Raw genomic sequence first — 22,832 nt, 5'->3', positions numbered from 1 at the left:
CAGACCCATCACCGGGCTTGGTATTGCTGGGGTATCTATTCTAAGGTAAGGAATCTAGCACTAACCTGTCGCTTTCAGATGCACAAGTTACTACTTGTGTAATGATATATCTGTAAGAGACATTAGTTAGCGATAGATTCCTTACCCCCCTCCCATCCTCCCCGTTCTGCAAACTGATTTCTAGGGTTAAGGTCATCCCTTTCAGGGCCCTAGTTTCATGGCACCAGTGGTCAGGTTCTTGCATGGCTCTGCGATCCTGGCGCGGAAAGTCGTGTACAGAACTGACGTCAGCGCGCATGGGTGGCACCTAATTAGTCTCCGTGACGGCATCTCGGCGTGGCCTCACGACACCACCTTCCGACGCGCAGGGGTACTGCTGACGAAAAACTATCCGGATCCAGTCTGACGCCTGGGGATATTCTAAGGTAAGGACTCTATCACTAATGTCTCTTACAGATATAACTTGTGCTTCACTGCACAGTTCTTTATAATCATCACCACTCTGTTGTTCCTATGAATTCCACCCTTACGGGTTACCCACTCAAGGCCTGTTCCTTCTGTCAAAGAACTTAGCTACACAATCTGTAAGATAAAAAAGATCATTGTACAACATTTGGTTGCATCCACAGGAGGCTACAAGCATTATATTGATCTTCATCACTGACCTGCTACTGCCTATAACCTTGGATATTCCAAATGGCTCTCCACCCGTCGTTTACACCTTCCAGGATACCATGTAAAGTTCAAACCTAAATGTGATGGTCCTTTTGCAATTTGTCAAGTAATCAACCCAGTAGCAGTATATCTGCTACTGGATTAGCGTCTGCCAGGTGTGGGGGTTAGTGGTATGATTTGATATATTGCTACTTTGCACATTGGCTGAAACGTTTTACTATTTTAATTGCTTTTATCGCTACTACGGAGCATTGTTTTAATATCGTAAACCAAACTACTCACTGCCGCCCTCTTTTCCTCGGACACCTGCAGTCCAGTCCGCCGGCTCCCCGGTCAACCATGGGTCATCCCGGTTGATGTGGAGGGAGTGAAGGCGTGACTAAGACACTCTTCCGGGTTAGAGGACAGGGGGCGGGAAGACTGCGGAGACAGTACTTAGAGGGCTCGGAGGAAGCCTCACATTGGATTCGCGTCTGCCAGGTGTGAGGGTTAGTGGTATGATGTGATATATTGCTACTTTGCACATTGGCTGAAAGGCTTAACTTTTTAAATTGCTTTTATCGCTACTACGGAGCATTGTTTTAATATTGTGAACCAAACTACTCACTGCTGCGCTCTTTTCCTCGGACACCCACAGTCCAGTCCGCCGGCTCCCCGGTCCACCACGGGTCATCCCGGTTGATGTGGAGGGAGTGAAGGCGTGACTAAGACACTTTTCCGGGTTAGAGGACAGGGGGCAGGAAGACTGCGGAGACAGTACTTAGTGGGCTCGGAGGAAGCCTCACATTGTATTTGCGTCTCCAGGTGTGGGTGTTAGTGGTATGATATGATATATTGCTACTTTGCACATTGGCTGAAACGCTTAACTTTTTAAATTGCTTTTATCGCTACTACGGAGCATTGTTTTAATATTGTAAACCAAACTACTCACTGCCGCGCTCTTTTTTTCGGACACCCGCAGGTCCAGTCGGCCGGCTCCCCGGTCCACCACGGGTCATCCCGGTTGATGTGGAGGGAGTGAAGGCGTGACTAAGACACTCTTCCGTGTTAGAGGACAGGGGGCGGGAAGGCTGCGGAGACAGTACTTAGTGGGCTCGGAGGAAGCCTCACATTGGATTCGCGTGTGCCAGGTGTGGGGTTTAGTGGTATGATGTGATATATTGCTACTTTGCACATTGGCTGAAACACTTAACTTTTTTAAATGCTTTTATCGCTACTACGGAGCATTGTTTTAATATTGTAAACCAAACTACTCACTGCCGCGCTCTTTTCCTCGGACACCCGCAGTCCAGTCTGCCGGCTCCCCGGTCCACCACGGGTCATCCCGGTTGATGTGGAGGGAGTGAAGGCGTGACTAAGACACTCTTCCTGGGTAGAGGACAAGGGTCGGGAAGACTGCGGAGACAGTACTTAGTTGACTCATGTGCAAGACGCGCAGCGGGCGCGCAGACGGCGCGCCAAAGGCAAGCCCGTCTGCGCCCGGCCGCGCCCGGCCGGGACAAGGGGCCACCCCCCCTATCCAAATCCCGGCAGCCCTAACCTATTCGCACAGAGACCTATTCAGTCTTAGGCCAAAATGTCACCTGTACTGTGAGGTGCTGAAATGCGAGAGTCCACCGTCCATCTGCCCCAAATGTAACTTCTCCTTTTCCCATCTGGGGCTGGGGAGAACTGGGAAGAACCGTAGACATAGGTATATGAACTCAATGAAAAAAGGTAGTGAATCAAGACGCTTTAGATTTCTTAGCACAAATTGTAGATCGCTACCTAAGCACAAAGAAGACATATACATTCTGCTAATTGACCAAAAACCAGATGCATTATTTTTGACAGAAACATGGCTGAGTGATAGCTCCGGTCCGGACATCGCTATAGCCCTGCTACCCAATTACACCATAGTCAGAAAAGATCGGAAAAATCAAAGTGGGGTGGGTATAGGTATCATTTTTAAAAAGGAATTTAAATGCAAATGGGATGATCTAATATTAGACAACTGCGAAGTAGGTCTTTTTAAACTTACTCTCACACTCCAAACCACCTTTTCTGGGATTTTGATTTATCGGCCACCAGGAGCAGCAGGGGAATGGGCAGCTGCTCTCCCTGATTTTATTACCCCATTATTATTGGAAGCCTCCATCTTCGGTATTTTAGGAGATCTTAATCTACACTTGGAGGATCACAACTGCCCCATGAATCTGAACCTTATAGCGGACTTGGAAGCTCTTAATATGCGACTTTGTAATACTGGACCTACGCACACAGCCGGCCATTTGCTGGATCCGATATTTGCTAATACTGGTAATCTTACGTGTGAACCGGCATTGCCTGTACCCTGGTCCGACAATTTTCTGATCAGCTTTGAAATTAGAATGTTAACTGCTAAAAGTTTGGACATGGCGGAAGCCATTTGGTTTAGAAATTGGAAAAAACTGAATATACACTGTGTCAACACTCATTTAATAAACTCAATGCCTACTCCAAAAGAACGCAGAGTTACTGATCATAATATAATTAATAAATGGCTATCTGAAGCTGTAGATACCATTATCCCACTCACGAAGAGTAAGCGTAGATCTGGCAACCTCCCAGTCCCTTGGTTTTCTGAACCTTTAAAAATAGAATAGAGCCATTGCAAAAAACTGGAGAGACAATGGAGGAAAGTCTATGACTCGGCCAGTAAAGAGACTTATAAACAAGCCATAAAAACTTATCATTTGTCATGCAAGATCGCAAAAGCAGATTACATAAAGAAAAAACATTCTAGAAGCACAAAATAATCCGGGAACTCTTTTTAAAGTAATAAAGGACCTAGCTGGAACAGCTCATCAGCCAGAACCCCCTACACTGTCCATCCCACAATGTAATCTCCTCACAAATTATTTTCATGAGAAAATCTCTAATATCTATTTGGAATTTAGGGGATCGGATGACTCAAACCCAACCGCTACTATGACCCCAACTCCGAGCGATTCCGATGAACTGGGTGATCCACCTAGGAATCTGCTTACTGATTGGAAACCACTAGACCCAAAAAAAATTACGGAGATTCTAAACAGCATTAAATACGGATCACTGAATGACCCCATGCCAGCCCACATAATAAAACAACTTGACCCAAGGATCCTAAATGAAATTAGAACACTTTTAAATGCATCACTGGCTGAAGCAGTGGTACCAGAGACATGGAAACATGCCATGGTTGTTCCACTGCTCAAAAAAGCCAATGGAGATCCAGAGATCTTTTCAAATTTCCGCCCTGTTTCACTCCTCCCAATCTTCTCTAAGATCATGGAAAAATATGTGAACAGACAATTAGCAGAATTTGTTGATACCAACATGATATTACACCCATCTCAGTCAGGTTTTAGAACTGGGCACTCCACTGAATCCACTTTATTAGGAGATACGGAAACCATCCGCCAAACAATGGATAAGGGTGGCACGGTGGCACTCATCCTATTGGATTTGAGTGCCGCCTTCGACACCATATCCCACAAAACATTAATTCAGACTCTTGAAGGGATAGGAGTGAGGAGCTATGCTCTGAATTGGTTAAAACATTTTTTATCCAACAGATCATTCCAGGTCTTTTCCAAAAACAACACCTCCAATATTATGACTTCCCCTTATGGAGTGCCTCAGGGCTCAATATTGAGCCCACGGCTCTTTAATATTTACATAAGCCCACTAGCAAAAATTGCAGAGGAAGCGGGCCTTACAATATTTTCTTATGCGGATGATACGCAGCTGATTTTCTCCCTATCGGCAGCAGACAAATCTGAAACATCTCCCCTACGCAGTGGGTTGCAAAAAATGGCGGAATGGATGTCCACCAAGAAATTGAAATTGAATGGTGAGAAAACTGAGTTGCTTATCTTTGGAGAACAAAAAGAGCTCTGGGGACCGGCTCATTGGCCTATGGAAATGGGTCCTATCCCGACACCAGTTCGATCTGCTCGCAATTTGGGTGTTGAAATTTACGAAAAACTATTGATGCGACCACAAGCAGTCAAAACGGCATCGATCTGCTTTGCCATTCTTAAATGGCTGAGGAAAATTATCTGGCAGCTCCCTGAAGGGGCACAAAAACAGTGACCCAGGCCCTTATTGGTTCTAGATTAGACTACGGAAATATCCTTTATCTAGGGACCAACAAAGACATAACACGTCGGTTACAGGTCGTTCAAAATGCGGCAGCCCGAGTTCTCCTACGCCTTCCTAAGCGAGCACATATCTCTGATCATCTACACAATCTACACTGGCTTAAGATGGGAAGTCGATGTAAATTTAAAGCACTGTGTTTTATGTTCAGGATAAATACGGGGGAAGACCCAGACTACCTATGTAAGCTGGTTCGGAAATATACCCCCTCCCGTAACCTTCGCTCTCTAAATCAGGCGAGATTCATTGTCCCTAGATTCAAACGCGCGCGAATGGGCGGCCGCTCATTTGCTTACATAGCACCAACACTATGGAACTCACTCCCGCTCCATGTACGTCTAGAACCAAGCTACAGAAAAATTTGTAAAGGCATCAAGGCTTGGCTTTTTAACCAATAATGTTGCATAGGCTTATTCCCCTCATGGTGGTATGCGATTCCAGGGAGCTGGGAAACCCTCAGGGTAGCTGTTGCACCATACAAGTTCAAAAATAAATAAATACATAAATAAATAAATATCTCTCATTATCCACACATTGGTACACATACCCAGTCTTCTGTTGTTTCTTTTTAAAATAAATCTCCTTCCATGCCACTTCATTTTACCCGTATCGCCCATCAGTAGTTGACAATGAGTATGAACTTAATTCCATTCTCAATTATCAAAGAGTAAGATGTTAGCTATAACATCTCATAAACTGAGTGGGGTATGGTTCAGCTGGCCTATTGTGGGAACCTATCTTGCTTGTTAATGCTCCTCTCTTGGTTAAGACCTTCCATGATAAGTTTCTCAACAAACCAGGGGGAGCTACTGAGGGTGGGGGTACTGTCAGGACTTATTCAGTCTCAGGGTTTTCAGGTGCACAGGAAGGTCATGAAACAAAAGGCAGTTTGGGCGCCCAAAGAATGAAGACTAGAGAGTCTTCACTGCTGGTGTTGACATTCTACCCTTTCTAAGATGGCAACGGTTCCCTGTGTTGGACTATAGGGCTCAGACCAAGGCACTATGCCATCCAGGTTCCCTTCTAGGTCAGAATAAGCAGATCAGTATTTAATGGCCAAATTCTCCATCAGTCTTTGCCTGGCAAATGAGTGTGTTTGTAAGTTTATTTGCTCCTCTTTCCAGTTTGCACCCAGCTCCCTCCTGTTTGGGCTTCATTATTTTGTCATGTTCCTGAGAGTAGCTTTCCTAGGCAGGAATCACTATACTGTCTGTACTTAGCGTTTGCTCTCCCTCTGTCTGCTCCTGGAATCACTGCATTGAGGCTGTTAGTAAAGCTGACCCATTGACTGCAGGTGATGAGTGCACACCAATCACTATGCATGTAGGCTTTGTAACTTTCCAGTTACAAAGTATATTCAAACCTTAAATCTGTATGTCTTTTGTTTACAAGCGGCAAAAGGGGCCTTATAAAATATGAACTCTACTGTTTCTCCCTACTGTTTCCCCAGGGCCCTAATTCTAAGTGTTTGTGATTTTTTTATATGTATGAAGGATCTTAGGCTTCAGGGAGGCTTATCGGTTTGGATTCCAGGTGTAGTCTTGGTCATGACACAGGTCCTCTGTGGACATACAAAGCTGGCATATTATTAGGTTCTGGGATAGCCTGAGAATTTCCTCCTGATTTCATTGTGGCCTGATGCAACATGAATCTCTCCTGTAGCCATAATACCACCTGTTCAGAGTAGCAATATGGTAAGCAGATGCCCTCAAGAAATGTTGCAAGGGAGGAAAACCCCCAAAGCAAAACATTTTCAGAAGCATATGGAAGATGATACTCGGAAAAACAGATCAGCAGTTGATGCGAAGATGAGAATCTGGGTGCTAAACAACCCAGGAATGAACAGAGAAGAATCTAAAATCAGAAGAAATGTAGAGGATTCTTGAATCCAAGGAAAAAACACAATGGTACATGAATCTAAAAAAGGGGTAAAGAATGTGACAAAAAACACTATCAGCTGTGTTGTAGCACCCCTTTCCTTGAATTCATCAGCCTCTTATCCTAAAGAAAAATGTGCGATATCACAGGAAGTGCAGGAGTCATCTTGGTTTGGAAAGCAGCCAGTTGAATTTACTGTGCCCGCCATCTTGGATTTGGAATGATGATATAGTCCAGCTCTGCCTCTTCTTTGAGAACTGTTGGACATGAAGGTTTCCAGAAAATTAGAAGCCCCATCACAAGAAGAACATGAACCATCTTGAATTAAAAACAGCCATTAGAATCTTCAACACCCACAATCTTGGATTGGGAATGATGTTGTAGTTCACTCCATTTCTTCCTGAAGAACTGCGGGATAGAGAATGTAACTTGGAGGATCCCAGAAAAAGTAAATGGCTTCCTGAAATAAATACCTTTTCCCAAACACCTTTTCCTCGAAAGGTGTTCCTTGTAGAGGATTAGGTTAAGGTGGAAACATTGTGCAGATTTAAGAACCCGGAACGCCATTATAGTACACTCACCCCCATGGTGTAGTGTAGTTCCTATCTTCCCAATAGGCTCTGCGCATTGGAATAATACCTACAGCAGTAAAGGCCTAGGCCAGACGTTAACTAGGTCTACTACTGTCGATACTAGACTTAAGTTTTGGGTTTGCCAGCGTAGCTCAGAGTTCGCTAGAAACTTTCCCGAATGTTCAAGGAGGAATTAACTTCCCTGATTAGACAAGAAGGGATTTAGTTTCTGACAACCATAGAACATGACAACTTTGCTCTCCCCTAATCAAGAGTCAATCTCGAGAGTCGTGTGAACAAAAGGCAAATTATTTTACTCAGTCAGTACGTGCATTCTTAGTCTCATCAGAATGTAGAGAAAAGGAAGAGACGGGCGTGTTCAATAAAAGATGTTATTTATTGATCAGTCTCTTTTCTCATACAGGAGAAATGGATCGATATTATTGCAATACTTATAGTTAAGTAAAGTGCATACATTAAAAGCAATAGTATAAAGTAATACTGTAAAAACATTGATATGGTTTCTAAGCCATATGATGTTTTAAAATGAATAAAATATATTACATACACATATACATTTGACTAAACGTACTCAACTGGTGTTTCTAGATACGCCTACCCCGTGTACCTGACCTAAGCCTAATACGTGGGCGGGAATAGAAAGTTACAGTTTAAGTTAAGTTTGTTTTTGCCAAGTGAATAACTAAAGAATTCTCTGTGAGGGGTTATTCAGTTCTGTACCTGGAAGTTAGGATGAATGAGGAATGGTATCTCTCTCTCTGGTCTCGATATTCCAGGCTGCCTGCGAGGGCTGCCCAGAAACGCCGGTGCTGGATTCTCGGCAGGAGAAAGCAGCGCGTCTCTCAGCGCGTCAGGAAGGCGGGGCTGCTGCCAGCGGGGTCTGCTCTGCTCTCGGCTTCGGCAAGTATGGCTGCTCCGTCTCGTCACCACGCGTGTGTTTGCATATGGCAAGATCGGTAATATTTATACCTTTAAGGTGCCGAGATTGACGTAAGGATGGACATAGATACGTCAATAAAGATGTCATTCGATTTGCTCGTTAGCACATTCTTTTACTAAAGTTCTCGGTGAAATCAAAACAATGGCCGCAGGGCTTTGCCCAGGTTGTCATAGGTTTGATTTGTTATGAGAACTCCGTATGCCTTATCAGGGGCTGGAGGAATATCGCTTGTCTAATTAGATCGCAAGCGTTATGACCTAATCAGATAACACGTTCCTGTGCCGTAGTGTGACTGCGTCAGATAACGGTATCTGCATCATGGGGGTTTTCTGCCTCATGGGCTGACTGCTAGTTAACTTGTTGGTTTGTTTAACTAGAATAGGGTCAGGAATAGGGGGATCGATTCAGAACCGATAGGAATACATGACACCCACTCCACGCTAACTATGGACATATTTACTAATCTAGGCATAGTATAACATAGTACAACATACTATAGAGTAGTGTGTATACCTTACCACCCCAAAATACATAAATGCATTTTGAAATTTTCAAATATACTGAAAAATTGCAGACATGTATATATAGTATGCACTCAAGCTGTAGAAAAAAGCCAAACTAATCGCATTTGTATACATTATTGCTTATTTGGTATATGAGAATTACACATGAAATGATTTCTTACAGCAAAAAGTTTCGAGACCATTCCATCACAGAATAAAATATCTTTATGAACATGCCAGCGGGCAGCTAATGTCTATAAGCTATCTAAAATGTAGAAACCTTAGTTCTCTAAGAATAGTTCTTACTTTAAGCAGAAGATAGTGTCCCGAAAAATATGCAAAAATATTTGGGGCTGCTGAAAAAACTGCTGTCCGTGAACTGGAGCGAAAATGTTCATGTGACTTTATTTTTAAAGTTGAAGGCCGAATTCAGGGAACGCCGTGTGCGAGCTTGCTCAAAAGTCTCTATTTCTGTTCGGGTGAGAACATCATATCATTTAGGCTTTCGAAAAAACTGTCAACAGCTTCCTGGGAAAGTTCCACTAACTCGGAAATAGGTGTAATCATGCATTCTTGCGCATGATTGTCTCCATTGACATTCTGATTTACATTACTGACAGAAGGTCGTACCTGTTCGATGCTGCTTTCATCTTGAACTTCACTACCCATCAATCGTAGTGGTGAAGCTTCCACGAATGCCGTCATCAGGATTGGTAGCCTTTGAGGGCAGCACAAAGCATGAACCTTGATCGGGCTCAACAATGTTTCTGCATCCATTGGCGCATCCGATTGTAGCGTCAGACAGGTGTCTAACACGCATTCTTCTCCGCATAGCAGACACCTCAATACAGGTAAAACACATCTTTGCCACATTGGTCGAAATGATAGAAATCAAGTCATGTTCAGGTCTGTAAGCCGGGAGAGTCCCAGGATTTTTGATATCCGGTCCCGGTATCCAGTGGCTAGGATTGTTTCTTCCCTTGTCGCAAGAGTTTTGTCTGTGACATGGGTTGCCATAACGAAAAATAAGGACTAAGAATAGGATTCCTGCAATTAGTCCCAGGATCAGGGGAAGTCCGCCAAAAATCGAATGGACGAAATCTGGAAAAATACCCAGTATGGCTTTGAATGGTGTTAATGCCATCGAAAATACTGTCTTAAATACATTTGAGACCCCATTGGTATCAGAAATATTTAAGATTTCACTCAGGATTTCCGCGAAATTAATGGGGGAATTAGTTGATAATAATGTATGTATCTCTGCAGTCGTCCTTGCGACTTGTAGATCATATGTTTCTTTTGATGACGAGAGCCTGGTAGGCGTCTGAAGAAGGACTGTTTTCATTCTGCTTAAAGTATCTATTCGAATAGAAGTAATTTTCAAATCGGGCCATGCCCTTGCCTCCCTGTCTGGGAAGGAGCTGGGGAACAATGAGCGTCCACAGCACTTGACCTTCGCAGTCGTAGTGACTAGATAAGGAGTCCCGGGCATAAGACTACAACATCTGCGGTCTACAATAAGAATGTAACTCCCATTATAGAGTCTTTGAAAGAATGGTTCTATTTCTGTTGCAGGTGCGCCTTGCTGGTGACATGAAAGGTTGTATGAATTCCCTTCACAGGCTCCATGCAAACTAATTCCGTTACACAGAAGTGTGCCACTTAGTGACATCGCACAATTGTTGCCGCTAAGAAACACTTTCTGTCCTTTATTACTGACACATGCATGTGAATAGGGCAGGTTCCATGTTGTTTTAAGGTACCCCTTTCCCAATTTCTCGTACATGCCAGCCTGTATATATTTTTGGCAGTATTGAAACCTGAAGGTTGAGATTGGAATATTTATGATTCCGTGTATTATCCATTCACTGACAGGTCGTTCTGACATTGTCATTGGTAATCTTTCTAGTTTTTCAATGCTCAAGATTGTATAATCAGCACCCTTTTGCGCCATACCGATTTGTCTATCAGTAAGGTTCAAGATTTGGAATAGTGACGTTGTGTTGATTAAACGCCAAGGCACATAGCCTGAACGCAGATTTTGTAACGTCCAGCCAAGCTGTACAATAGAACGCAATTGTGACTGACCATGTTGTAATAACAGTAAGTCTTGCGATAATATGTCGATTGCTGAAGACACAATGCTGTCCAATGAAAAAATTCTGGAGGACAGAGTCATTAACCCATTGTCCACTACAGAAAGTGATTTTTCCAAATTGATACGGTCAATTTCCCGTATTCTCTCTGCTGTTTCAATTTGATTAACCTTCCAGGCCTCATTGTATGCTGCATATACAGAGGCTGCTATGAAACGCTTTTGACGCTGTTTGCGTGGTCCCAAAGTGAAATCACGCAAGTCAGCACCATCAGTAAGTAAAGTTAGGTGTTGCTTAATTTCTGTCAGTGTGGAAGTTTGTAGCCATTGAAGGCATAATTTGCCCACACTGTAGGTGGTTATTATCCCTGGGTGATGTCTTTGAGGATATCTAGGGTCTGGCCTGTTCATTTTGAAACCCTGTGTTTTGTTCAGGAATCTGTCTTGACAGTTATTAGTATCTGTGGGCCAGATCAACCACTGTTTCCAATCAGGATGTGTTCTGTTTTGGTTTAATATATGGTTTACGTCTATCTCTTCATCTGTATCAGAGTTATTGCTAAACATTGTTGGCTTTGGAATAGACGGTTTAATTAAATCTTTGATTTTGGCTAAGCCAAGACAGGTGGTTTGTTGAACAGTGTCATTTAAAAATATCATTTGTTCTGGGATCATGCAGGCTCTAAACAAAGCTTCTATACCCTGTACTTGCCATTCTTTTGTACCCCAAACACTTTTCAATTCAACATTTTTGTCCCAATAATCAAATCCAAAAGTATTCATTTGTTCAAAAAATGAGTCTGAATATAACAATTTTGTGTTGGTTATCATGGTTTTGGTTCCTGTCTTGTTTGACAATTTAAAATAAAATGTTTCAGCATTACTTGTGTTAAAACCTGAAAAATATGAATATTTGTCGTAAACGGTTCTTGAGCTCCCTTTTGGAGGTGTTGCACAATGTTCCCATTGATTATAATTTAAAACATTTCTAGGTTGTGCAGATCTATGTAAAAAGTGATTACCATAGTGGTTATAGCAATACATACTGTCATAATTTGTAGAACCCTGCAAATAATCATGTTTGGTAAATTTAGCAGACATTACTAAATCAGACATCATGTTATTAATGCTTTCGAAGTCCCAATCATCAGCAAATGAGTTTGGTTTTGCAAAGTCACTCAATGAGATCTTAATTTGGTGTGGATATTTCAGGATCTCGACCGGACCATAAATTTCATAGTCAGTGTTGTCCCAGGCTACCCCACCAGGTATCGGATTGGCTGTGAAGTTGGCTGAAGAAAGTTCTCTTTTCTCGACGTGTGAAGATGTGTGTGGTTTGAGGATCAAGTTGATGTTCTGACTTGCTGTGTCCATTTTAGCATATTTTCCCTCAATGAAGCGTCCCAAAGTAAGTACCATGATGAGCCAAAGTATGAGGATAAATGCACCAAAACCCACCCAAAATTCAATCCATGGAGGAATCAGATATGTTTCTTTCAGTTGATTCAAAAGTTCCTTAGCTTTGTCTTTAAAGGATTTTGATGATGGCTGTGTCTTTGATTCACTGAAGCCTTCAGAGGAATCATCGAAGTTGATGAAGTAGCCGGATGCAGTTCTGTCAATTGTTCCAATTGCTTCAGGATTTCTGTTTCTTGCATTTTCACTTGGTACTTCATTATAGATTGGTGTGTCTCTGCTAAATGTTTTTATTTGGGTTTTCAGAGGTCTGAGTTCTATTGCATTGTTGCATAGTGCTTGTTGTTCTTCTGTAGGCGTTTCGAATGTGATGAGCCTCTTCGTTAGGACCTCTGTACTGGTAGCAAACCTTGGTGTTCTGCTACTTATTGGGAGTCCACTTGGCCTACTGTTTGTTATCGGCCACATGTTGTGGTTTTACCAGGTCGATGGATACAACTCGGTTCTCCTTTTTACCAGCAAGTGGCGGTAGTACAACTGATCTTGTCCCGTTGACAGACAAGACAGGAACTGCTTTTCTGTAAGAAGGCCCAAATTCCTTCTTTACCGCGATCTTTTCCCTGACTAGATCCCCGACTTTTGGAATCCAGACAGGTCTTGCTGGGACAGGTGGTGGTTCTTCAGTGGTTGTTGGCTGTTGTTTCAACTTTATGTTGCTCAGGTCTTTTCTTGTTTTGTTTAAGTCCTGCAAAATAGCCAAACGGTCTTTGATATCAAAGCTTTTTTCTTTCACCACTGAAGTCTGACTATCAAGGTCAGAGATCAACATCCTAGTTCCAAATAATAATTCGTACGGACTGAATCCCTTCAGAGAATTTCTTGGCAAGTTATTGAGACTACGTTGGACACTTATTAGATGTTTGACCCACCCAGCTCCCGAACCTAATACCTTTGCCGTTATAGATTGCTTTATGTCACGGTTTTTTCTTTCAACAATTCCGTTCCCCTCAGGGTGAAATGGACAAGAGTACCGCAATTGCACGCCCATGCTGACCATGGCCTCCTTATAAGCCCGAGAGCTAAAAGCAGGACCATTGTCCGAATGCAGCATGCCAATTGCGTATGTGCCGATAAAGACTCGCAAATCTTTTATAACAGTTCTGGCGTCAGCCGTTCGCTGGGGCCACATCCATATGAATCTCGTGCATGAATCCACTGCGACCAAGATATATTTATAGTTACCATCCCTTTGCAAGGGACCGCAGTGGTCTAGATAAACACAGGCTAATGGTTTATCCGAGATTAGAAGGGGCGTCTGCGCTGGACGTCTCACCATTGATACTTTCATTTTTTGACATATTTCACATTCTAGAACATAGTTCCTTGTTTGTCTTCTCATTTGTGGCCACCAGTATCTCTGCTTTAATAATGATACTGTGGCTGAGACGCCAGCATGAATAGAAGCAAGCCCTTCATGTGCCGCTATTATTAGTCCTAACCTATGTTCCATGTTTGGAATTGCCCTATCCCCCACTCCAGGGATTCGAGCAAAAGGAACATTGTTTGCATCAGTTATGTATGAGTATTTTACTGGAAAGCCTTTAGGGAGTGGTTCTATCGAATCCTTTTCTGAAGCGCTGACAGCTTGTAATATTTCGCTGTCTATTTTTGTTTTTGACCGGGTGACGGCAGCTACGGAAGCCGTTTGCACAGCTGCCTTCGCGGCCTCATCAGCCAATGAATTCCCTGCAACGTGAACGCCATCACGTTGATGACTCAGTGTATGTATCACGTGAGTCTTTGGCAGTTCTTTTTGTAGAAGAACTACTTGTTCCCAGAGCATTTTATGCTTGATTGTGCCACCTTTCGCATCCTTGAAACCATTCTGAAGCCAGATCTGCAAGTATTCATTGTAAGATTGAACGCAATAATACGAATCGCACACTATGAGTGTGGGGAATTCTCGATCGGTATTTTCAAGCGCCATCTTGAACGCCAGTAGTTCAGCTCGCTGAGCTGTACAATCTCCTAAAGATTGTGTTTTAGTGATTGCTGGTTTAAATTTTCCTTCGTGCCAGCGACCTTTAACGATCGCGCACGCAGCACTGTAAGCTTGCTTACCCCCCACTGCGGGTTGTGCTGATCCGTCTGTATATATTATACAGCCGTAGTGGTCTAGAGGCAGAATTTCGGTTGGCGGAGGACATTCAAATTCATATTGGAGAAATTCTTGTGTTTTTAAGTAAGGATCAAATTCGTACACCACGTCTGTTGCAGCAAGAGAATTAGCCCATTGTATCCATCTCGGATGGAGTGCTTTAGCATTTGGAATGCTCGCCTTTGTTACCGCCTCTAGGGCTGGTATTGGTGTCACGATTATTATTCGTTTACCTTGTGCCAGGGCTCGTTCTTTTGCTATAGCTGTCTGTGTTGCTGTAAGAATTTTTTCCGTTGGGCTAAATTTCATTTTAGCCTTAGTGTACAAGTGTGATTTGAATGCAATTGGTACCTTTTCTCCCTCATTAGAGGTCAGGTATATGAATCTGCATCTCCCTGGGATGACTCGAATCACAAGATTGCGTGTGTTATCACGTGTTTCTAATTTTGTTTTAATTAGCATGTCTGTTTGTAAGGATCTCAAAATTTCTGTGTGTATTTGAGTCCAACTGGATCTTTTAAAGTCTGGTTTAATTAGATCATAAAGGGGTTTGACCCTTTCTGCGTAATTTGCAATGTATGTTCTTCCGAAATTTAGGAATCCTAGAATCGACTGTAAGTTTTTTAGTGTTCTAGGTGCTTGGAGTACGGCACATTTCTCTAGGAAATTGTCAGCCAGGCTTTTGCCTTCACTTGATAATTCATATCCTAAGAACAGGACTGTCAGATGGGCAATTCTGGATTTTTTTAAAGTTGAATTTGTAACCCTCTGCTGCGAACCCAAGTATTATGGTGTTCACTCTCTTCAAGTGAGTCTCCAAGTCATCATCTGTTAAGTAAATGTCATCGACATAAGATAATGCTTCATCATCATATAGATGAAGTAATTCTGTTACTCTCGCTGAGAATACCCCTGGGCTGTTCTTGTACCCCTGGGCTAACCGACAGAATTGTTTTTGAGTGCCATTTACTGAGAATGCAGTTAAATATCTGCTCTCTGGTGCTATGTTTTGACAAAAGAATCCATTGGAGATGTCCAAGGTTGTTTTGTATTTTTTGCGCACTATGTTATTCATTAGTGCAGCACTGTGTGAGTTTTGCACTGCAAAGGTTTTGCAACATGTGTTAAGGTGTCGGTAATCCAAAACTAGACGATATGAATTGTCTGGTTTGGAGACCGGAAACAAAGGGTTGTTCATTTGTGAGGTGCAAGTTTCAATCACCCCCTGGTATTCTAGCTGATCTAGTATTTCATTTACCTGTTTTTTAGCTTCTTGCTTAATTGGGTACTGCCTTTGTGCAGTAGGTTGTGATTTTAACTGGATTTTGTGAGGAGGAGAATCCTCATCTCATCCTACGTGATTTTTATATAAAGCAGGTGCTAAAGCCACTGCCCACTTTCTAGCAAGTGTGTATTTTTTATGAATTGGAATTTGATTTGAGAAGGCAGGCATAATTACTTCTTCGCCATGAGGGCACTCCCTGACAAACTCTGGTGGCCAGTCTTTTTCAGCTAGAAGGATATCATAGCCCTTGGAGAGATTATCCCAAAATAGTCCCCTTATTTTCCTAGTCTTATCACCCTCTATACTCAATGTTATCTCGTATATCTTGTGGGGTTTGCTAACCCTGGTGTCTGCAGTTTCCACTTGAAGATATTCATTCGTGTCCACTGTCTCCAGATGATTCATAAGGACTTTGCGAGCTATGCTCACTTCTGCTGCGCTGTCTAGCATTGTCTGAGCCCACTCTCCGTTTTTCAGTTGTGTCCTCAGTATTCTCGGCATTGTTAACTACCTTGATACTGGCTACCTTCTTTTTTAGAAATTGTAATTTCTTTTTTAGCTGAGCAGGTTCCTTGTCTTTGGACTTGGCGTGCTCTTCTCTTTGTTCTGATCGTCCTCTTCTTTCCGATTTCTGCGAGGAATTCTGAAAAGATTGAGAGGGACGTATATCAATGTCTTGATATCTATCAGGTTTTTTAATATTATCCCTATTTCTAAGGTTATATCTATTCCCAGAGGGGTCACTCTGCGGTGACCTCTGTCTTCGGTTTGGAGATTTTTCTCTTCGCCTAGGAGACCTTCCTCTGGACTGGAATTTCTTTTCTTTAGGATTGGATTGTTTGTTTCCATCCCAGTTCTTTTTTGGTGAATTATTATTAAAAAATATTTTTTCTGGACTTTCAGTCAGTTGCGGTTTTACTGGTATTCCACCTAAACTATCTCTACCTAGTTCCTCATATGATTTTTCTATGATTCTGGCAATTTCAGCTGGTTGGTCTGCTATATCTGTCTCTTTTAACCTCTGGCGGATCGCCACGTTTGCTGCTTCACCTTTTATATTGGCTAATAATATAGCCGAGACCTGCTTGAAGTCTTTCAGTAATTTCATACCAAGAGGTAAAGCAGGTTCAGGACCATATTCATCTTGAATTTGTTTTAGCACATCAGGTATTACCGAAATGGATGGAACACCGTGCGTTTTTGTGTAGATGGAAGCAAAGACTGTACCCCAAGTGTCACAGTCCTCTATGTGTGGTGCGATTCCCATAGGAAGACAGATAGTCAGAATCCTGTGCGGGGTGGTGTCAGGAAACACCGCCTCTATTTGGGTAATTTTCTGTGCCAACCAGAATGGTATTTGTTCCCGTTTAGCCGGTACTTTACCTAGGCAGGATTGGATGTTCTGTGGTGTAATTTTATTTGTGTTCCCCTGGTGAGGGGTCAGCTGTGGAAGTTTAATCGCTGGCTGAATTGTTGAAGTCCGCATTACATACTGGACTAATTGTCTGTGAATTTTTAGTAATTGTTTTAGCTGTATTAACAGCTCTCCTGTAGACATCCCTTCGATGTCTGGGTGTGGTGTGTATCCGGCTAAGACCGGCCACGTTGCTCCTGGTCTTCCTAAAGGACCGAGCCTGGTGATGTGATTATTATGTATTAGGGCGCCATCAAATAAGAGCAAATGCTCTTGGAATTTGAGTGGTACTTCCACCTCCTCGAAAGGAGTGTAAATGCCGGGTGGTACCTCTATTTTGTAATAGTGGAAGTACTTTGTTACAGCATTTGCTGCTGGAAAATGTATCCATGTATAGTATACCTCTGTCTGCCGATATTCGTGTGCCTCTATTACGAATATGACTGTGCCACCTCTAGGTGTCAGTCCATTTTCTATAAGTTTTAAGGTTATAGATTTCCTTTTGGTGACCGGGATGAGTATTATATCCCCGTCCGCATCTAGTGCTGCAGTATCAGCTGCTGCTATTTCAGCTGCTAATCTAACTGCCTCTCTTTCATCCTCATTGTCAGACATTTTACTGTCAGTAAGGTTTTTTTGTTTGTTTGCAGATCAGGTTTCTTATGGAACAAAGATTAGATACACAATATTTTGGAACTGTTTATCCTTCAACGTTGACTATACCAAGAACCATACATAGGAGTTCCCTCCTGCGAGGTCTTGGAGGATATTACCTTTCACCCACTCCAGACGTCTTTGGAGTATTTGGGAAAAGGGGTCTGAGTGAGAAAGCACGACTGAGTTACTCTAAATGTCTTACGTTAGTTTTATCGCCCTTTCCAAACGTGTTGGGCGCTATGTAGTGTAGTTCCTATCTTCCCAATAGGCTCTGCGCATTGGAATAATACCTACAGCAGTAAAGGCCTAGGCCAGACGTTAACTAGGTCTACTACTGTCGATACTAGACTTAAGTTTTGGGTTTGCCAGCGTAGCTCAGAGTTCGCTAGAAACTTTCTCGAATGTTCAAGGAGGAATTAACTTCCCTGATTAGACAAGAAGGGATTTAGTTTCTGACAACCATAGAACATGACAACTTTGCTCTCCCCTAATCAAGAGTCAATCTCGAGAGTCGTGTGAACAAAAGGCAAATTATTTTACTCAGTCAGTACGTGCATTCTTAGTCTCATCAGAATGTAGAGAAAAGGAAGAGACGGGCGTGTTCAATAAAAGATGTTATTTATTGATCAGTCTCTTTTCTCATACAGGAGAAATGGATCGATATTATTGCAATACTTATAGTTAAGTAAAGTGCATACATTAAAAGCAATAGTATAAAGTAATACTGTAAAAACATTGATATGGTTTCTAAGCCATATGATGTTTTAAAATGAATAAAATATATTACATACACATATACATTTGACTAAACGTACTCAACTGGTGTTTCTAGATACGCCTACCCCGTGTACCTGACCTAAGCCTAATACGTGGGCGGGAATAGAAAGTTACAGTTTAAGTTAAGTTTGTTTTTGCCAAGTGAATAACTAAAGAATTCTCTGTGAGGGGTTATTCAGTTCTGTACCTGGAAGTTAGGATGAATGAGGAATGGTATCTCTCTCTCTGGTCTCGATATTCCAGGCTGCCTGCGAGGGCTGCCCAGAAACGCCGGTGCTGGATTCTCGGCAGGAGAAAGCAGCGCGTCTCTCAGCGCGTCAGGAAGGCGGGGCTGCTGCCAGCGGGGTCTGCTCTGCTCTCGGCTTCGGCAAGTATGGCTGCTCCGTCTCGTCACCACGCGTGTGTTTGCATATGGCAAGATCGGTAATATTTATACCTTTAAGGTGCCGAGATTGACGTAAGGATGGACATAGATACGTCAATAAAGATGTCATACGATTTGCTCGTTAGCACATTCTTTTACTAAAGTTCTCGGTGAAATCAAAACAATGGCCGCAGGGTTTTGCCCAGGTTGTCATAGGTTTGATTTGTTATGAGAACTCCGTATGCCTTATCAGGGGCTGGAGGAATATCGCTTGTCTAATTAGATCGCAAGCGTTATGACCTAATCAGATAACACGTTCCTGTGCCGTAGTGTGACTGCGTCAGATAACGGTATCTGCATCATGGGGGTTTTCTGCCTCATGGGCTGACTGCTAGTTAACTTGTTGGTTTGTTTAACTAGAATAGGGTCAGGAATAGGGGGATCGATTCAGAACCGATAGGAATACATGACAATGGCACAGCACATTTGAGCCCGTGGGACCCGGTTTGTGAGACTATTGATTAAATTATGTTGTCAACTGTTCAGGATTTAATTTACTGTACGTCACCTGTTGCTCAGTAGTTGAATATGCTTCTTAACTGTGTGATTGACTTGTTCACTTGCTGCCTCCTCACTGTATACACTCATATCTTTGCACGGCGGTGTACTATATTTAGTGTAACACAAAATGTTCGTCATTGTTGATTTTTAGCATACAATAAAAATCTATAAATGTTTTATGCCTACTATGTTCATCAGCATGTTCCTTAGACCTTTTTAGATTGAGTTTTTTTCTGTTTCTTCATCAATTTCATATTTATATCGCCACACAGTGCAGCAGTAAGCGTCAGTGTTCTTGCAAGATAGCCTCCGTAACAAAGCCGAAGGAGCAGTAGTGAAGAGGGGATGAGACAAAGCAAGGAAAAGAAGAGCAAGGAAACACAATTGTATAAGGAAGAGAACAATGCTCCCTCTGGATTTGTCATATCTTTAAGAGTCAAATCCACAAACAGATCCATTTACAGGTTCTTACTGAATAGCAGGAATGTGAGGGTTCTTCGAAGTGCAGTGCTAGATTTCTGCTTCAAGAACTGTTTCGAGGTAGCTGAAAGATGTGGCTATTGCATTTGATGGATCAAGTGGTCACTGGATTGAGGTGAATCTAGGTACTCGAGCTAATTCGTTAGAGTTGAGGTACGCAGCTTTGTTGATACATTTCACTTTATAGAAGTAGTCATTAACTATATAGTGCATTTTCATCAATAGCATCTAGTGGATCTCGGTTTCATTGTTCTCCCTTGTCTCCGGCAAACTTTATTAAAAGGCTGCCTTTGTTGTGCATGGTTACATTACTGTGTGTCCAAATGTGAACTGACCAATTAAAAAGAAAGTAGTCTTGACTAATGAACTAATTCATTCTTTATTTCTCTGTTAGCTTTAAACGAGTCAGCAATTTCAAGCGAAGAAAAAGACAGTGACGAAACTCTGAGTTCTATAAACAAAGGAGAAAGGAGAGAACTTATTTCAGGAGAGGACACTAATGGAAAAGCAGACTGTCTTGTTATAAGAGTGGAAGAACTTTTGCCGGCTGAGCAGATGAAAGAGGCAGATGACGCTGCCCAGTCCTACACTTTTGTAAAGACTTTACACATTTCAGATCTGAAACCTGAGAACTGGCAGAACGAAAACTACGATGAAGCCGCAGATGATGTTAAAAGTTCTTTGCAGGAAGATTTGATCAGTGTTGATTTTAATAAAGAGGACGACTTAAGAGGTATGCACATATTACCCCTATTTTAGCTTCTTCCAAGAGGCTAACAGCTCGGCCCATTAGATTATTGTTGGCCTGTTATTAGCGTTCTTCCAATATAGGCTATTGTGATCCTAACTGTAGAACCCTGATTTGATTTGTTTGCAATGAAAGCCCAGCTGCTCCATATGCTTCTGCGGGTGCGTTGCATACCTTTTAACCTATATTTGAAACAGGCATGTTTTGTAGGGACCTAATGGCTATCTGTTACAGACTGATGGCCAAGGAGCCACGCTTGTTTTTATTGTTGATTTCCCTAATACTAAACCACAAATATTGCTTGCAGCAAGCACAAATGCTAGTATTCTCCTATACCTTGCAAAACAGCTAATACGGCGTTTCTTGACAAGTTACAAACTGCCCCGATCTCCAAATGTGGGCCACTTTTTAAGCTATGTGATTTGCTAATGAGGCCACTTTTATTTTGGTGCCCAGGTCTATTTTCTGGCCCAGTCCCACCCTGGTTGCACGAATCATAGGTTTAAGAATTGTGATTTAACCAAAGACACGACATATGGATGTCTTGAGGATCATATGAGTACATCTGCTCATGACACTGTTGACAAGCTTTAAACGGCTCAAGGGGTGCCACTTGACAAGTCTGCGGCCCATGTTATCCTAGTTGATTAGCTAACTGGCGTAAATAGAGTGTGAAAAGAGCCAATTTCAGCCATTAACCTATTTTTTTTTGCAGTGGCCGCTGGGGAAACCCATAAGTGGTGAGCAGCAAATCAGTTATTTCGACCCACTGACAGCATTGTGAGAAACCAGCAGCAGTAATGCCTTTAGGGTCCACGCCAAAGTTCTCAATCAGCGCTCATTATAAACACTGTTGATAATGGACCACGACTGAGAGCTCTGGAGTTGACTTTAAAGGCAGTACGAGTTTCTCACTGTGAGTCATACTTGCTCCTTTTTGTTGCTAACATTTTTCCTTTGATGATGCAAAAGATCAATGAGTATTTACCCCACTATTCAGTATCCTGGTTTTGTGCCATCACACTTACAATGATGCCCAAAACATCTTCACAGTCTTGGAATACTGAGTCTTTTTACTGAGACGTTTACATGGCTCCCCAATATATAGGAGGCTCAAAGCAGGATTCTTCCATCTTTGTTCATTGCAACAACTGTCATACTAAAAGTCTCAGGTTATGAGTGCCACATAGTGGCTGGTGATCATTTTCCCACCTGAGACACCGGTTTGCGGTATTTATCAGATACAATATTTATATTTTATCATATATTTAGGTTGGCCCTTCAAAATGTAGCATAACATGCAATATTCTGTGCTTTCTGTACAAAATATGCACATTCCAGTTTGCATCATGTGTTTTCCCCTAGAGTATACCTGCTAATATGTAGCAGGGGAAAATTGCCAGTGTGAAGACTTTTTGACACCCAGTAATTCACCCAATTACAGAAGATGGCAGCACCCCTCTTGATGGTCTTGCAACCTTGGGATCATGTGCAGCTTCAATGGCGGATGGTGACAAGGTGTACGGATGATAAAATCTTTTGTGTGATGCTCTGCCCTTCCCTATCCTGGTCCTATATTTCTAAAGTAGAAGACCCTTTGGCATAACCCTCTAAGATCCTCCTCAACCTTAGTGCATAAACTGTGAAGGAAAGATACAGGTTACGCTTAATATAGATCTTTTTCTTACGTGGCATCTCACCTAAAAAACTCATTACCTCTTAAAAGCATTGTAAATAAAAGCAGATTTATGGAAATAATAAAAACTGTATATTTTCCACAAAAACATTCAAAGCACTATATTGAATTGCTCCAATAACATTACCTAATAATTTGCTTCAGTGTGTCTTACCTCTAGAGCACCTATCTCGTCTCAATCTGCAATGTTTCTTCTTATACATTATGATAAGGGCTAGTAGCATTTTCTTCTTACTCCTTCCATCCAAATAAGGGCGTCCAGTAGTTCCACTTGCTCCCCTGTTAGGTGTGGATAGTGGAGTTTGTCAACATATTGTTTCTGCTGTGAGCTTGGGAAGATAACTTTCGTATAATGCGTAGTGTAAAGATTGTTGAACTTATCTCATTTCCCCTCCTCAGTTAAAAGTGTCCAACCTGAGCTAGAATAGACA

General features: G+C 42.2%; 1 protein-coding gene across 3 annotated transcripts in view; it reads left to right on the top strand.

The window, feature by feature from the left end:
* LOC144773252 (ATP-binding cassette sub-family C member 5-like) overlaps positions 1 to 22,832 on the top strand; it is a 2,136,031-nt gene that overhangs the window by 1,551,774 nt on the left and 561,425 nt on the right. For all 3 annotated transcript variants that reach the window (XM_078658154.1, XM_078658153.1, XM_078658155.1), the window contains one exon: positions 20,352 to 20,690. In XM_078658154.1, coding sequence (XP_078514280.1) covers positions 20,352 to 20,690 — 339 coding nt within the window. The remainder of the gene's footprint in view (positions 1 to 20,351; positions 20,691 to 22,832) is intronic.

The sequence above is a fragment of the Lissotriton helveticus genome, chromosome 8 (genome assembly GCF_964261635.1).
Source record: "Lissotriton helveticus chromosome 8, aLisHel1.1, whole genome shotgun sequence".
Taxonomy (NCBI): Eukaryota; Metazoa; Chordata; class Amphibia; order Caudata; family Salamandridae; genus Lissotriton; species Lissotriton helveticus.
This window is presented reverse-complemented; position numbering and strand designations above follow the sequence as displayed.